Below are 17,854 nucleotides of genomic sequence, written 5' to 3'. Positions count from 1 at the left end.
GGGGAAACACCAATCAATTCTTTGAAAACCGCCATGAGACGCTTTAGATCCACCACTGCTAGAGCAGACAGGGCCCTGGTTTAATGTCTTATCTAGATTGTAACATTTCTGATCATGCAAAATTCTTTCAGAACCATCTGTTCAATGGTACAACACTCTCCCAGCACTGCCCTTTTGTCATTGCAGCCCTTCTCCGTACTGACTCATTAACAGTGCAGTGTTCCTCAGCACTAAACCTCTGGCAGTGCAGTACTCTGTCACTGCTAGCCATCTGACATGCAGTGTTCCCTCAGCAATATCCTGTCAGGGCAGCACTTCCACAGTTTGACACTGACTATACAGCACTCCAACAGAATCAAACATCCAGCAGTAAAGCATTCCCACAGTACTGACCCTGCACCAATGCAGTGTTCCCTCAGCACCAACGTCCAATAGTACAACACTATCTCAGTCATAGAGTCACAGTGTTATACAGCACAGAAATAGACCCTTTGGTCCAACTCATCGCACCAAGCAGACAGCCCAGTCTGACCTAGTCCCACCTGCCAGTACCCAGCCCATATCCCTCTAAACCCTTCCTATTCATATCCCCATTCAGATGCCTCTTACATGTTGTAATTGTACCAGCCTCCACCACTTCCCCTGGCAGTTCGTTCCATATAAGCACCATCCTCTGTGTGAAAAAGTTATCCCTCAGGTCTCGTTTAAATCTTTCTCCTCTCACCTTGAACTAGTGCTGTCTACTTTTGGACTCCCCCACTCTCGGAAAAGGGCCTTGACTATTCACCCTACCCATGCCCCTCATGATGTTGTAAACCTTTGTACGGTCATGTCTCAGCATCCAACCATCCAGGACAAAAAGGCCCAGCCTGTTCACCCTCTACATATAACTCAAACTCTCCAGTCCTGGCAACATACTTGTAATTCATTTCTCAACCTTTTCAAATTTAACAATTTCTTACAGAGGGGTGACCAGAATTGTATGTAGCATTCCAAAAGTGGCCTCACCAATGTTCTGTACAGCTGCAATATGATATCTCACTTCCTATATTCAGTGTTCTGATTAATGAAGGCAAACATGCCAAATGCCTTCTTCATCACCCTGTCTACCTGCAATGCCATTTTCAAGCAACTATATACCTGCACCCCTAGGTGTCTTTGTTAGGCAACACTCCATAGGACCCCACCACTAACTGTGTAACGCCTGCCCTGGTTTGCCTTGTCAAATGTAACACCTCACACGTTCTCTCAGATCACTGTCTGGGATTGTGTTCTTGCTGGGATCACTCTTTGTCATGATATGCCTATGATCATGTTGCCTCCCAGATTACTGACTGGGACCATGTTCTCTCCAGGATCTCTGTCTGGGATAGTGTTCTCGCCGTGATTGTGTTCTCTCTGCATCACTCTCTGAGATCTTGTTCTCCTTGAGACTGTGTTCTCCCTGGGACCACTCTCTGGAGTTGTGTTCTGATTCTGACAATGCAGGGCTCCATCAGTACCAACCCTCTGATAGTGCAGCACTCCCTTAACACTGCCCATCCAGCAATACTGTTTCTCAGATAATGAAGCTCTCCTTCAGGGGTGAGCGTCCAACAGTGCAGAGTTCCTGCAGTACTGACCTTCTGATCATGCAGTTCTTCCAACAGTACAGCACTCTGTCAATACTGAGCCTTCATTGGTGCAGCACTCCCCTAGTACTGACCCTCCAACAGCACAACACGCTCTCAGTGAGGTACTGACACAGTGCTGCAGTGGTGTCAGCCCCATGTTTGTTGTGTCTCCAGAGTGGAGCATGTACCCACACCTTTTGGCTCAGAGGCAAGAGTGTTACCCATTCAGCCATGAATTACTGTATATTTTTGCACCCAAACACTTTAGGGATGATTGAAACATAGAAGCAGAAACTCTTTATCAAGAGTAAAATGGCTGTTATTGTAGCCAAAATATAATAAATGATTAGTAGCTGTGATTATGGGCAGCACAGTGGTTAGCACTGCTGCCTCACAGCGCCAGAGACTCAGGTTCAGTTCCCGCCTCTGGCAACTGTCTGTGTGGAGTTTGCACGTTCTCCCCATGGGTTTCCTCTGGGTGCTCCGGTTTCCTCCCACAGTCCAAAGATGTGCAGGTTAGGTGAACTGGCCATGCTAAATTGCCCGTAGTGTTAGGTGAAGGGGTAAATGTAGGGGAATGGGTCTGGGTGGGTTGCTCTTCGGAGGGTCGGTGTGGACTTGTTGGGCCGAAGGGCCTGATTCTGCACTGTAAGTAAGTAATCTAATCTAATTATCATTGCAGCAGTGTAGTGTATTGCTGCAATGTCATCTTAAAACCTTGTATTCCATCCCTGTCAGGGTGAGGAGGTGATTTACTCCTGTATCACTGGCAGTCAGAGACTCCCAAGCAGTGAAGAATAGTTTCTCTTTATCCATGTGATAAACACCCTGAATATTTTGGGAAAACTGTAATCAATTCACCTCTTGATCATCTAGAAACTGAGCTTGTATCATTTTTTCCTTGTAATGTATCCTTTAGAGTCCAGATATAAATCTGGCAAATCTCCATGGTATGGCTGCTAGCACCAGTACCAACTTCCTATAATGTGATGCCCAGATCTGAACAGTGGTGTGGTTTAAACAAGCGTTTGTATAGTTGAAACATGATATCTACGCTTCTATAGAATCTATTGAGTAATAATCAGTTGTTGACTAAAAGAGGAAGATTTCCATTTCCACAGCACAGTTCGCAATCACTGGACATCTCAAAGCACTTTTCAGCCAAGCCTGTACATATGCTGCTGTTGTAATGTGGGAAATGAAGCAGACAATTTACACAAAGAAGATGTCCACAAGCAGAATTTGATACTGACTGACGTTGCTTAAGGGATAACTATTGGTCCCAGAACATCAAGGGAGAACTGTCAGGCTCTTTGAAAAACAGAATCATGAGATCTTGTGCATCTCATGGGCAAATGGGGTTTCAATTTAATGTCAGATCTGAAAGGCAGTATTGCCAAACATGCAGCATTCCCTCTCAAATGCACTGAGAGTGTCGGTCCACATTTATGTGCTCTCATGAGTGGGACCCACGCCACCCCCTTCTAACTGGGTGGCAGAGCTATCCTGTTCTTCAAAACAAATTGGGCCAAAGGAGCTTTCACATCCGTGAATGGCAACACAGGCTCTCCATTAATGTCCCTACCCACGAAGCAACCATCTGTGTATATATTCTAAGATAATACTAGCCAGCAATATGTATATTTGGTTTGAGTTCCCAGTTAACAAATGAATGTATCAGACTGTATAATTTGTGTGGCTGCCCGGTGCTACTCTTACTGACCCTTCTAATAACATTTCCTGTTTCCTCTTAAAAGGTCAAGGTTGTTGAGGGCAACAGTTGTTTCTGCTGTGAAGACAACCAGGCAGTGAAATGCAGTGACAAGAAGGAGATACTAATATTGTACCCGGTTCTATCGGTCTCCTGTGACACTGTGCGACTTGTGCTCAAGGTACAGTTCAGACATAATGAGGAACCCACTGAGAAACTGCAAAATGTCTTTGGAAAGCTAGGCCAAGATTCTGGGTAAATCCTGACCAGTTAAGTAAACCAAGAGTCTCAGGAACAGTATTCATTCTGCCAGTCCAGGCACAAGAAGGAAGTGCTTCAAAACACAAAGTACATTTGAATTCTGTACAGGTTTGAGATGCTCAAGTCAGGGTTTCTTTGTGTAACTCTCACTGAATGTTAACTGTCATTGTGAAAGAAATTATCCGATAGATGATACCGAGCCAAAGGCCACAGCCTGTGGAAACTGCTCATTCCTCGCAAACACCTTCAGTGTAAGTTGGGTTAACAGGGACTGTTTGCTGTCATGGGGGATGGAGTTCAGAACAAGAGAAAAATAACTTAAAATTAGAGAGAGGTTGTTCAGCAGTGATGCCAGGAAGCACTTCTTCAAACAAAGGGCAGTGGAAATCTGGAACTTTCTCTCTCCCCTACAAAGTCATTGAGACTGGCGAAAACCGTTGTTAACCTGAGGGTCAAAATATTTCTATTCAAGGATTCCCCTTGAGACTTTCTCAAAGGCTACTTTTCAGGAGTTACTTTTTCATTGGCATGAACTCCTTTATTCGACGGCCCACTCAGTTAGTAGCATTGCCTTCTGTATTTGTGTTGGTATATGTGGCATTTGGACTCAGACAGGAACAGAATTAAAATTATTCATTGACATCCAAAACAGTCAACACCAGTCTGTTCAACTTTAAAGACTCAAGGCATAAGGAAAACCTTAATATGAGGCAGCACAAAATTTAAATTGGCACAAGACAGCAAGCATAAGTGAATAATTAAAAAAACTAAATCATTGACACATATCGCTGCTCAAAAAAGCATTGCTGTAAACACGTTTTCCATGGACTGTTGAGGTCAGTGCTTAGAGGTTACATGTTTTTCTCTAAGACAGCGTTTGTGTTGTCATAGTATGCAAGATGCACTGAGATCTGACAACACATAAATGCAAATCTTTATGAAATAAAACCGTTCAGGAATAAAAATTTCCAGTTGACAGTGTTTATTACAATAACATCCACTACATTTTCACCCCAAGGAATTTATGACCTTTAGGATTTCAAGTTTAGCTTATTAGCTCATTATTGAAAAGTTGAAAACTGCTCTCTCACTTTGGTAGCTACCCTCTCCCCTTTTAAGACTTTCTTCCCCCTTTGCCAACCTTTGACCCTTTCTCCACTCTGCTGACCCCTATCCCAATTTGTAGCCTCTTCCAACACCACCCCACCTTTCCAGCCACTTGTCCACCTCCGCAAACTTCCCTCCTACCCTTCTAGCATTACTCCCCTCCTCTCCAAATACCCTCACTGCTCGGGCACCAACCTCGTCTCCTGTCTCCCTCACCAAGGGCTCTGGTCATCTCTCCTTTGGTCTGGACGTGCTTGTTCACTGCCGCCACTCACCTTCCCCCTAACCCTAATCTCACAGGCTGCTTCTGTCCCAGTAGCGTATGTGAGAGAGGGACATCATCTGATTGGAGGAAGATCCAATTCTGTCATCTCTACTTAGGGAAGTGACTTTTTTTTCCATTGTTGCTCCCCATGATTGATTGTTCCCAGGAGATTTTAGGACTTTCACATATAAATTTGTCTACTGTTCCCATGTATTTTGAACATTAACATTGAGGGGTATAGAATCCAGACATCAAGGTAGGATTCAGGTACATATCAGTCAGGATCTAATTGGATGAAAGATCAGGGTAAGGGAGATGAACTGAAACTCTCAATTCTTTTCCCTCTCCATCCCTAACCAGTAATTTTGTTTTGGCACTGATAGATGTTTGTGTTCTTGCATTTGGTTAATTTAAACCATAACAACACTAGCACACAATATGGAAACAATAGCACAGTCTTTTGCAACAGCTTCTGGTTCTTTGGTGTTGTCTTCAGATTGCTCGGGTCTTTTCGGAGCCCATGGGTGAGTAAACGTTATTTCCAGCCAATTGTAGTCACGTGACCAATTTGCGAACCAAAATGGTTTGGAAGTCCAAAGATACCATTGAAGAATAAGAGATGGATGTTGGTCCTTTACACTTAACGCATGGTCTCATCAGTTCTCTTTTATTAAATCTCAATACTGGAAACCTAAGATCGAGAAGACCACCAATCCTCTGTTTTGAGTAAACCTCAAACAGTGGCAGGTGTGAATTCCACAAAAGGGATGCTGTCTAACCATGTCCGTTCGAAGACATCCACTTAACTTGTGTCAGTTGGGAACTTTTCAGAAGCTTGTATTGTTCTGTTTTGAAATTATAAGTGTTACCTGACACTTTGACAGACATCTTAACCGCTTGTGCATATCCATTTTAAGAATTGAGAGGCAGTTGAAGCGGTTTCCATAGGAATACAGTCCATATTTGGAGTTATGAATAGGACATGCCTTCACTGGGTATGACATCTGTCTCTAATAATTGGAAAAGACGTCTTTTCACCAGTTACTCTGCAGGTTCCAATTGACTAGAAATTAGCATGCATGTTTGCTACCTTTAACAACCCTGTTTCATTTCACAGCATTCTGCTCTAACTTGGATAAAGTTTAAGTGATTCAGTTTGTCATTGTGGAAAATGACAAACATGCCCTATAAAGCACTATGTTTTATGACATTTTGGAGGTTTGTTAGCAGTTCTGGATCACTGAACAACCAGCCTGTTTTGACAGTTTGCACAGTTCATCAGATAATGCTTCATATTAAGTCACTCTCAGTTACAGGAATAAACCTTGGGTTCAAGTGCATCAAGTTATCTAGAGTCTATAGCGCAGACTTAAAACAAATTGGTCTATATCAGTGTTTTTGCTCCATGCCATCCACTTCCCACCCTATTGCATCTCACTCTATCAGCATGACCATATGTTCATTTCTCCCTTGAGCTTCCCCTATTATCCCATACCAATCAAATCAATGACTCACTATGGTAGCAAGTTCCACCTTCTCAGTAGTCTCTGGTTAAAGAAGTTTCTGCTGAATTCTCAGTTGGGTCTTGTTTGATTATCTTGTATTAATATGTAAGTATTTACAGAATGTCAGCCATGGTTCCTGGTTTAACATTGCATGGTAACATTTCCTTTTTTGTTTTCAGGACTTGCTATTTGCCATATGTGTGTTGAATGCTTTGACCACCACAGTGTGCGTCGTAGCTGCTGCTTTACAGTATCTCCAGATATTTGTTGGCCGACGGCCACAGACGGTAAGACTACTGACTCTTTATATTTATATTTATATTTGCATTCCCATTCCCCAAAATGTCTGACACTGCTACTCTTTAGGTTCGATACCAGCAGTCCAGTTTTGCCTCGCTCAATCTGACATAATCCCAATGAAAATCTATTATACTCTGATGTCTGAGATAGGAGTCAAGATTAGGGTGGTGCTGGAAAAGCACAGCAAGTCAGGCAGCATCCGAGGAGCAGGAGAGTCGACAATTTGGGCGGGAGCCCTTCATCAGGATGAAGCCCTTCGTGATGAGCTCCAGCCTGAAATGTCCTGCTGTGCTGTTCCAGCACCACTCTAATCTTGACTCTAATCTCCAGCATCTGCAGTCCTCAGTTTTGCCTGTCTGAGTTAGGAGGTTATCAGTTTGAGTCCCACTCCAGAGTGTTGAACACAAAATCTAGGCTGACAGTTCCATGCAGCAGTGGGGGAGTGTTGCACTGTCATCAGTGTATGTTGGAACTGTGGCCTTGTCAGCCCTCTTTCTCAGTTGGATGTAAAAAGTCTCATGACTCTACTGAAAGAAGAGCAGGAGAATTGTTCCCAGTATGCTGGCCAATATTTATCCCTCACTCACCACCAGTAGAAATAGGTTATCTAGTCGTGCTCTCATTGCTGCTTATGGGATCTTGTGGTGTGAAAATTGGCTGCCATTCTTACATTACAAAAATAACTATATTTCAAGAGGTACCGTGCTTCATTGGTGAAAACACTGGGGTGTCCTGAGGATGTAAAAGGGGCCAAATAAATCCAGGTTCTTTCTTTTCATTTGAGGACTTCATTCAGTATTACTCCAAGAGACAATGATAGCATTATCTAAACAATCTTGAGACTTGGAAGCCCTTACTTCTATGTCTTATAGTGAGCCATTGTCAGGTGGTGATAGATTTGGACCAAACATTGGATAGATGGATCATTGGTGGAAGGAACTGAATTGTAATGATGATACAAATAAAAGGAGTAGGCATAATTCATAACATAGTTATAGGCAATCATTAACATAAAAATAAAGTAAACCAATAATAATGCACAATAATGAGCATATCACTATTTAAATGCTGAGTTGCAAAGCACAGGTCTCCTTGATTTATAGAATAGAAATGAAATTTATATATTTTGTCATAGTTCATAGATTATTTGTTGTCAGGTTGACTTCATTAAATTCTCAATCATTAACACATTGTTTACGAATTTCATAAGGTAGGGATTGTACTGTTATGTCGTCTCTCCTCTACATCTTATTTGTGGAGTTAGATCTTTTTTGTTTTATTTGATTAGACCACAACTCTGAGCTAAGCTGTGAAGTGAGGGCTAGGTCTAATTCAGGTCACAGAAATATTGGAAGGATGCCTCTTATAGCCCCTGAACCTATTTTAAGGTACTAATGTTCCCAGACAAAGGACTTCTACTAGTTCCTCTTCTTTGTTCCCAGTGAAGTTAACATGCAGGTTCAGTTGGCAGTTAGGAAGGCAAACTTAATGTCAGCTTTCATTTGAAAAGGATGTACAACAGCAGAGATGCACTGCTAAGGTTGTATAAGCCTCTGGTCAGACAGCATTTAGAATATTGTGGGCAGTTCCCGTGTCTAAGGAAGGTTGTGCTGGCACTGGAGAGGGTAGAGAGGAGGTTTATAAGAATGATTCCATGGATGAAGGGCTTGTCATATCGAGAGCAGTTGAGGATTCTGGGTCTGTACTCAATGGGCTTTAGAAGGATGAGTGGAATCTGATTAAAACTTAGAACACTGAGAGCCCTGCATAGAGTGGATGTAGAGAAGATGTTTCTACTAGTCTATAATTCAAGGGCAGAGCCTCTGAGTGAAGGAATGACCCTTTAGAACTGAGATGAGGATGAATTTCTTCAACTAGAGGGTGATTATTCTGTGGAACTCATTATTTCAGGAGACTGTGGAGGCTAAGTCTTCAGTGTATCTGAGGCGGAGATGGATAGGTTCTTGATTAGTAACGAGATCAAGAGTTACAGGGAGAAGGCGGGAGAATGGGTTAAGAAATACATTAATCATGATCAAATTGTGGGGCAGATTGAATAGGCCCAATGGCCTAATTCTGCCCTGATATCATACGGTCTTTTGGAATTGTTCTATTCCGACTCTCCAGTGCTGTTTGTTAGTGAACCACCATCAGAGAAAAATACAGCAACCTTGTTTTAACCAGTACCTTATGGACCTTGATAAACCGACTAAGATTATATACCTCAAATACTGATAGTTCACTATATTATCACTGCAAAGTCAGTTGAGGGTACGAGTGGGAATGCTGTCCCACTAAGTTTTATTTAGGGCAAATTTGCATTACTATTTAAGTGATTTATGCTGTAAATAAAGTATAACAGCAACGTGTATACCCACTGCATTACATTTCTATTACTTAGTGTGTGTGTTTTTCCATTGATTAGTAAAGGTTTGCTGTACTCAGTTTTAGCATTTGCTGTTTTTTAAGCATCAATGCTATAAAGTGATGTTTTTGCCTTTTCCCCTCATTGCACTGCAGGTATTTATGTAATGAAGATCTCTTCTGAGTTGTTTCCTGGTTTCCATAGCGAGATAGCTATCTCATCTTTCTTTGCTGTTTCATGTGTTTTCAGGTTGAAGCCCAGATTCCCCAAGAAGAATCTGAAGGAAATCGCCAGTTACCTGATCCAGATGAATTTGTTCCACCCATTCCTCCTCCTCCATATTTCTCCACTTTCTGTTCCTACACTCCCAGGATTAATCCACGGTAAGGAAAGTAACCCTCCCAACCTTATTACCTCTTACTAGGGGACAAAATGGAACCCTTTCTATGCTAACTCAAGCTTGTATGGTAATATGCTTTAAATATTGAAGGTCTAAAGCGATCTGGAGCTCCATGCATGTTGATCACTAAGGTCAGGTATAATTCCAAAAGTCTAATAGAGTTAGAATATAAAAGGGAAGAAAGTTTGTTCCAGCTAAACGAAGTTCAGACTATAACAAAAACAGAAATTGCTGGTGAAACTCAGCAGGTCTGTCAGCATCCGTAGGAAGAAAGTAGAGTTAATGTTTTGAGCCCAGTGCCCCTTCTTCAGAACTGTTAGCAAGGAAACAGTGGGAAACGGAATGCAGATTGGGTAATCGCTTCGCAGAACATTTACATCCTGTCCACAAAAATAACTCTGAGCTTCCAGTTGCTCACTACTTTTGCACACCTCTGTGTTCCCATGCCAACAAATCTGCCTTGGGCCTGCTGCAGTGTTCTAGTGCACCTCAGCACAGGCTCAAGAACAGCAGTTCATTTTCCACTCAGGAATTCTGCAGTCTCTAGGGCTCCTCTTTGAGTTTAATAACTTTAAAGCCTGATTCCATCCTTCTATGTGTTTTACCCACCCTGCACCCAGTTCTATTCTGATCCGGGCTGCTTTTAACACAGTCACCCATTCTCACATACTCCGAGTCCCATTGTAACATTATATGGGTTGCTTTCATTACAGCTCATCCACTCTCTTCCACACTCAGTTTTTATTATCACTTATTCAGCTTTTCTTCTGTCCTGGCTTGCTATCCATTATCTACCTACCTCTTTCTCTGCATTCTGTCTCCACCCCCGTCTCCAGCAGAAGTACAACTGTTTCCTTGCTGCAAACCGTTCCAATGGAGAGTCACTGGACTCGAATCATTAACTGTGCTTTCTTCCTACAGATGCTATCAGACCTGCTGTGTTTTGCCAGCAATATTTGTTTTTGTTTCCGATCTCCAGCAACTGCAGAGTTTTGCTTTATTTCTGGTCAGATTACATCTGGAGGGCTGTGTAGTGTTCTAGTTCAGCATCTTAGAAAGGATCTATTAGCCTTAGATCAAATTCACCAGAGTGTCCCCCAGGATTCAAGAGTACATGAACTTGGTTTGCAGTAGCTGGAATAGGCAAGGTTAGGGGGTGACTTTATTGAAGTTCCTGGGATGGTAAGATTGCCATCGAGATTGCTTTCATTTAAATGGTTTCTTTTACTATACATTTGTTAAGATGTTATGTTCACATCAGTGATCTTGTTAGTTCGCTTCGTAACTAGTTGAGATTTAGTTAAAAACTAACTGTTATTGCTGTCATTGTTGCAGGGTTCTTAGCAATGATGTAATTCCCCTGACACATATCTATGCGACCAGAATGAAAGGGATTGAAGTGTTTTGTCCTGTGGAACCGCCTCCCCCATATGAGGCTGTGGTGAGCACTCCAAATGATGAACAGGTCAGTAATGTAAAGGCCCTCTTTGTTTATCTAATGAGCACAACCGAAAGAGACTGAGGAGCGTGCTTTGGAAAAAGGGACAGAGATTCATTTCACAAAGGCAGGTTTGAGGGTCATTTGCAGTGATTATATGCCATGCCTCACATTCAGTTCCATTCACTTTAAACCTGTTGGGGAATGGTGGAGCCCTGTCTCCGCATACAACCCCTCTCTCCCTCACTTACAGCGAACGTCCCACCAGTGATGAAGGGAGGTAGTCCGGCAAAGGTAGGTCTCCCTGCCTCAGACCTCACCCCACATCTGACCCAACTTCAGGCAGCAGGAAAAGGAAATTCCTCACCTTGACAGCCATTGTGAAGATCTGTCACCATCATTGTTGAGGGACCATGACTGACAGGAAGGTAACCAGGATTTACACATGCTGCAGTTACAAAAAGGGGAAGGCGATGGAATAGTGGGCAAGTAACCTAGAGACACCGGCTAATGCACTAGGACCAAGTGGCCAATGGTAAAATTTGGAATCAATTAGAAATGTGGAAGTACGGCTAATAAACCATCAGTTTCCAAATAGTCTTCAGGGGTGGGAAACCTGCAATTCTCACCTGGTCAGCCCTACATGTGACTCCAGTCCACAGCAATTTGGGTAACTCTTAAAACTCCCTGAAATAAATTGTTTCAAACCATTATAGAGTCCGATATAAGGGGTTGAATGTTGAACTGACCACCTAGCATCAACCAAGGCACCAGAAACAATAACAGTACATGGAGCCCTGGAGCGTTCTCCTTAAAAAACAACAAAGACCTTGTGTCCTCGGCATTTGTGCTGTCCCACAGACTAGTCATGCACCAGTCAATAGTCATTTTCATGGATTCATACCGTACTATAACCCCAACACCATCATCACCATTCTTACCCCAGATATATAGTCAGGCAGGTGTTGTCCTGGCATTCCTGAACATTGACTCTGGACATCATGGCATCAGGTCAGACATGGGCAAGGAAATCTCTAGTTGAAAATGTGTTGCTGGTTAAAGCACAGCAGGTTAGGCAGCATCCAAGGAATAGGAAATTCGACGTTTCGGGCATAAGCCCTTCATCAGGAATGAAATCTCTAGCTGACTCTACAACATTCCCCTCACCCTCCTCTCACCACTGATGAAACAGGGCTCCTCCATGTGAAACACCACTTATAGGATGCGCTGAGGGTGGCAAAAGCACAATGTGTACTCTGGGTGGGCTCTTCAATGTCCGTCACTAATAGAATCTTGATAGCATCAAGCCAAGGCCAACCCTGGTTCAACGAACTGTGCAAGAGAGCATGCCAGGAACAGCACCAGGTATACCTCAAAATGAAATGACAACCTGGTTAAACTATAAGTGACTGTTTGTACAACAAACAGTATAAGCAACAATCAATAGACATGGCCCAGCGTAACCAGAACCAGCAGATCAGATCCAAGCTGTTCAGTCCTGTCACATTGTGTTGTGAATTAGGGTGACAATTAGATATACAACTCATTGGAAGAGGAGAAGATTCCACAAATATCCCCATCCTCAATAATGGGAGATCCCAGCAGAGCAAATGATATGGCTGTGGTATATGTAACAAGCTTCAGTTCAGTGTAAGTGAATGACCCACCTTGGCTTCCTCCTAAGGCTCTCTCGTTGTACATGTCAGCTTTTAGCCAAGCTTAGGGGAAGATGGTTGTGGTTGTTTTTTGTCAGTCATCTCAGATCCAGGACATCTCCGCAAGAGTTACACTTGGTGGTGTCCTAGGCCCAAACATCTTCAACTGCTTCATCAATGACTTTCCCTCCACCATAAGGTCAGAAGTGGGATGTTCGCTGATGATTGCACAATGTTCAGCACCATGAGCAACTCCTCAGATACTGAAGTAGTCCATATCCAAATGGAACAAGAGATTGACAATGAGAGAATTGAATCATCACACCTTGACGTTCAATGGCATTACCATTGCTGTAACCCCTGTTCTCAAATCTGGGGTTACTATTGACCAGAAACTCAACTGGACCAGCCAGATAAATAATGTGGCTAAACAAAAACCAGTCTGAGGCTAAGAATTTTACCAACATGAATACCTCCATGCTAGATGGATTGCAGTGGTTCAAGAAGGCAGCTCACTACCACCTTCTGGAATGTAATTACAGATGATCAACAAATAGCCAATGACAAATCCGAATCCATTTATAAAGAAGAAAGCCCCCAATATTCTGTTTTACAGCTTTAAATAATCATATTTTTGTCCTATCGTCTGTTAAGAATATTGTACTCTCCTGATGAAGGAGTCATGCCCGAAACATTGATTCTCCTGCTCCTCGGATGCTGCCTGACCTGCTGTGCTTTTCCAGCAACACACACTTGACTCTTGATCTCCAGCACCTGCAGTCCTCACTTTCTCCTACTCCATGCTTAAGTCAGAAATCCCTTTCAGAAAGACTTCTTCAACTTGCTGATCAGATGGAAATGGAAGATTTTTTTTTCCATTTGCTATTTGTAGGGCAATTGTTGACAAAAAGGGGGGGGTCACAGGATTATTCCGGGATAATTCAAGAGAAATTTCAACGGAAATACACACTGACTTACTGTGATGATACTCGGATAGTTTTCTATTAGTGGAAGTATTTAGATTTTAATGTTTACATTGGCTGAATTCCACCAACCAGCTGCACAATATGTTATTTGCACTGGAGAGAGACAGAGATGGATTATGTGGTTATAAGACGGCGCTTTAATTGGAATGATTGTCCTTAACAGAACTAGCTTCCTCACAAATGAATAGGGCTACGTATTTTGATCAATTTTGTTGTGTAGAACAAAACCCATTTAACAGCTGTCGGCTTTAATAAGAATACATGAAGGAAATGAAGATAACTTCTAATCAGACCCATTCCCATTGTAGATCACCCAATCTTAGAACAGCAGATTGCATTTGTTTAACATCTTTAATGTGGCACACTGTCAGAGTGTGTTTCACAGGAGGTGTTATCCACCTGAATTTGTCATTGAGCCACATAGGGAGATATTAGAACGTTGTGACCAAAGATTTGGTCAAAGATGTAGGCTTCAAGGAGGAGAAGAGAGATAGGTGGGAAGGCGTAGAAGGAGAAATCCATATTCGGGCACTGCCATGTGAAAGCATGGCTGTCAGTTGTGGAGTGATGGAAATTGGGATTTGCTGAGGAAGCCAGAGTTAGAGAGGGCGGGCGGGGTGGCTCAGTGGTTAGCACTGCTGCCTCACAGCACCAGGGTCCCAGGTTCAATTCCAGCCTCAGGTGACTCTCTGTGTGGAGTTTGCACATTCTCCCCACCTGCTAATTGGCCATGCTGAATTGTCCCATAATGTTAGGTCAGAGGGAAATGGGTCTGGGTGTGGGTATGGACTGTTTGGGCCAAAAGACCTGTTTCCACACTGCAGGGAATCTAATCTTAAAAAAAAAAGTGCAGATAGGGCTAGTAGAGTTAAAGCGATAGGAATAGGTGACGTCTTGGAGGAATTAGAGAGATTTTCTAATCAGTCTGTTCAGAGATGTTATTACACATGAACATGTGGTTCTTGAACCCAGGCCTCCTGGCTCAGAGGCAGGACACTACCACTGCACCACACGGACCCAATGGGGCGATTTGAAAGCCAGAATGAGAATTTTGATCAGTTGCAGGACTATACTTTGCCAATACCATGAAATCCTCACACCTAATCTCACAACATTCTGGAATGCTCAACAACCCCCCCCCCTCTAATTTGGATGCAGCCTATCATAGTAATTTTAAAAAATGGTTACATTTGCAAACTCAGGATCTGTTGAAGTGTAGTCACAGTGATTTAGGGAAACACACTGGGCAGGTTTTGCATGGTAAACTCCCACACAGCGCAGTGTGTCAGTGACCCCAGGCGACCTAGTGTTTTTGTGATGTGGGGTAGAGGGATAAATGCTGACTAAGGAAAACTCGTGCACTGTTCTTTGTTGAAATTGTGGCTGTGGGATCTTTTACATCCATCAGAGAGGATTAACATCTCATGTGAAAGGTGTCACCCCTGAGAGTGCAGTATTCCTTCAGTATTGCATTGGCCTGGATTCATGCTCCATCTGGTGGAGCTGGACCTGATTTATAACTGCAATCACCATCCATCCACCACTCCCCTGGATGTTTGAATTGGATGCTTTAGGACTGGTTTGAATGCAGACAATCAGCTCCTGGTCCTGGGTGAGTACTGTGGTGTTTATCACATTACCATCTGTGGAATCTGGCTGTGCATACACTCACTGCTGCGCTTTGATATTACAAAGAAGGAGTAGGCCACTCGGCCCTTCGAGCCTGCCCTTCCATTCAATATGATAAGACCATAAGATGTATGTAGGTAGGCCCTTCAGCCCCTCATCAAGCCTGATCCAACATGCCTCAAATCCACTTTGCTGCATTTTCACCATAGCCCTTGAGTTCCCCCACTGATCAAGAATTTATCTATCTCAGTCTTAACTATTTATAAGGTCTCTGCCCCCACATCTGTCTGTGACAAATAGTTCCAAAGATTCTCTACACTTTAAGAGAAGAATTTCCTCCTCGTCTCTGGTCCTAGACTCCTCCATGAGGAGAAAAAACTTCTCAGAATTTACTGTGTCAAGCCCCTTAAGAATCCTCTATATTTCAGGTGGATTATCTCTCATTCTTCCAAACCCCAATGAGTAACGTCCCAACCTGTTTAACCTTTGCTCATAAGACAGTCTCTCCATAGCAGGGATCATCCAAATCAACCTTCACTGAAATATCTCCAATAAATGGTAAATTTCCTTAGATAAGTTGACCAAAACTGCACACAGTACTCCGGATGTAGTCTCAACTGCACTTTGTACAGTCGCAGGTAAGAATTCTCTACTCTTGTATTCCAACCCGCATGAAATAAGGACCAACATTCCAGTGGCCTTCCTCATTATCTGTGCATTAACCTTTTGTTTCATGTACAAGGTACCACCCCAGTCCCTTTGTGTTTCATGTACAATGCACCTCTGAGCCCTTTCTGTGGTTTTTCTTCATTTAAATAATTTTCTGTGCTTTTGTTCTCCCTTCTCAAAATGATGACATTCCGGGAGACTGCAACATTCTTTGTGGAATTGAGGCTGGGTTTGAATAACCGTGCGGCTCCCATCTGCTCCCACTTCTTAGCTTTACTTCTCTTTCCAATTACTGTTTCAAGCTGTTATGTGGCAGTGACCCGGGCGCTGAGCTTGTGTTTAAGTGTCTTCCCCTGCTTTGGAAGCAACATCTACATTGTAATCTGTTCAGTCCAACAATGTGGGAGGATTGACTTATTCCTGAACACTTCCTTCCTCCAAAAGCCAGGCATTGTCCATCCTAACATGCTCGGTGTGTGTTATAAGATTATAGATTTCTCCATTGAATGGTTGCCGGTGAAGTTTGATATGAGGGAGACGGGATTTGGCCTATATGCTATGTGTCACCCACTTTACTTTTCCACTTTGTACAAATAGGGCAGCACGGTGGCTCAGTGGTTAGCACTGCTGCCTTGCAGCACCAGGGACCCAGGTTTGATTCCAGCCTCGGGCAGAATGTCTGTGTGGAGTTTGCACATTCTCCCCGTGTCTGGTGGGTTTCCTCCGGGTGCTCCGGTTTCCTCCCACAGTCCAAAGATGTGCAGGTCAGGTGAATTGGACATGCTAAATTCCCCATAATGATAGGTGCATTAGTAGGGAGGAGGGGAATGGGTGTGTGTGTGTGGGGGGGGTTGAGGGTTACTCTTCGGAGGATCTGTGTGGATTTGTTGGGCCGAAGGGCCTGTTTCCATACTGTAGGGAATCTAATCTAATCTAAATTGAAAGCTTTCTGATTCTGTGGAATATGTAGTTATGAAGGGTAAGAAAGGGAAAGAGTTAAGGGCATAGGTGGAGTTGGAAGGAAGCAAACCAGCTGCCTCCCATCAAATACTTCTTTCTGTCTAAAGTTTCTGCCTTTTTGCTCATAGATTTAGATTTTATTGTCACGTGTACTCTAGTAGGGGTCCAAGAGTACAGTGAAAAGTGTACAATGACACGCCACGCATTTTAGATACAAAGTACTTAGGTACAAAATCTTCCTTACAAAAGTAGAAAAAAAGTAAAAAATTAAAAAAAGGCAAAAAGTTCAGCATTACAGTGTTCTTAGTTTAAAAGTAGAAAAATGAAGTTTAAGAAGTCAAACATTACAGTCCTTTCTTAAGCCATGGGCCCAATTGGGATGCTCCGAACTGGGCTTTCCCCACCAGGGCTCACTCTCCTGTGCACTGGGCTTGCTATACTGGCCCCAGTACAGAAACATTCAAATACTCCCTGCCCGTCCTTAACGGCTGTGAATGGAGTGGTTTGCTACATACGTGAAATCAGACCAGACCAGTGAAGGAGGGCAGACGTACTTCTCTTGAAGTGTATTGGTACCCAGGGCTTTTAACCTCGCTCTCAGAATTACTAATCCAGTAATCTTATCCCCATATCCCCCTGTCCTTATCCCAATTTTTACAGCTCAGTCTCATTTCTCCTCTGTAGCACCTTGCGACTATGTTAAAGGTGCTACATAAATGCAAGCTGTTGGTTAGGTGCGGTCTTATAAGTTCTTTTCTTTGAAGTCCTGAGAGGACATTAGCCTTCTGTGATCCTGTATATCTCCTTGTTAACTGTTTCTGACGTGAAAAGTTTTTTCTTGGTAGCATCTCATCGTCCCTTCCAACTCACTCTTCTACATTATCTGTGACTGATGATAGGTCACACAGGGTAGCGGTCAGCAGTGGGAATCCTGCCCCATTTCTTTCTGCTCTCTCTTTCTCCAGAGCAAGAGGATGCTGAGGCGTGTGG

At 43.1% G+C, this 17,854-nt stretch overlaps 1 protein-coding gene across 3 annotated transcripts in view; it reads left to right on the top strand.

Moving 5' to 3' along the window:
- Positions 1-17,854, top strand: part of fam189a2 (family with sequence similarity 189 member A2) — a 123,907-nt gene that overhangs the window by 85,762 nt on the left and 20,291 nt on the right. For all 3 annotated transcript variants that reach the window (XM_060839727.1, XM_060839709.1, XM_060839718.1), the window contains exons 4-7: positions 3,371-3,505; positions 6,642-6,749; positions 9,377-9,510; positions 10,863-10,992. In XM_060839727.1, the coding sequence (XP_060695710.1) occupies positions 3,371-3,505; positions 6,642-6,749; positions 9,377-9,510; positions 10,863-10,992 (507 nt within the window). The remainder of the gene's footprint in view (positions 1-3,370; positions 3,506-6,641; positions 6,750-9,376; positions 9,511-10,862; positions 10,993-17,854) is intronic.

This window comes from Hemiscyllium ocellatum, chromosome 2 (genome assembly GCF_020745735.1).
Source record: "Hemiscyllium ocellatum isolate sHemOce1 chromosome 2, sHemOce1.pat.X.cur, whole genome shotgun sequence".
Lineage (NCBI taxonomy): Eukaryota > Metazoa > Chordata > Chondrichthyes > Orectolobiformes > Hemiscylliidae > Hemiscyllium > Hemiscyllium ocellatum.
The sequence above is the reverse complement of the archived record's forward strand: the minus strand, read 5'-3'. Positions and strand labels throughout refer to the sequence as shown.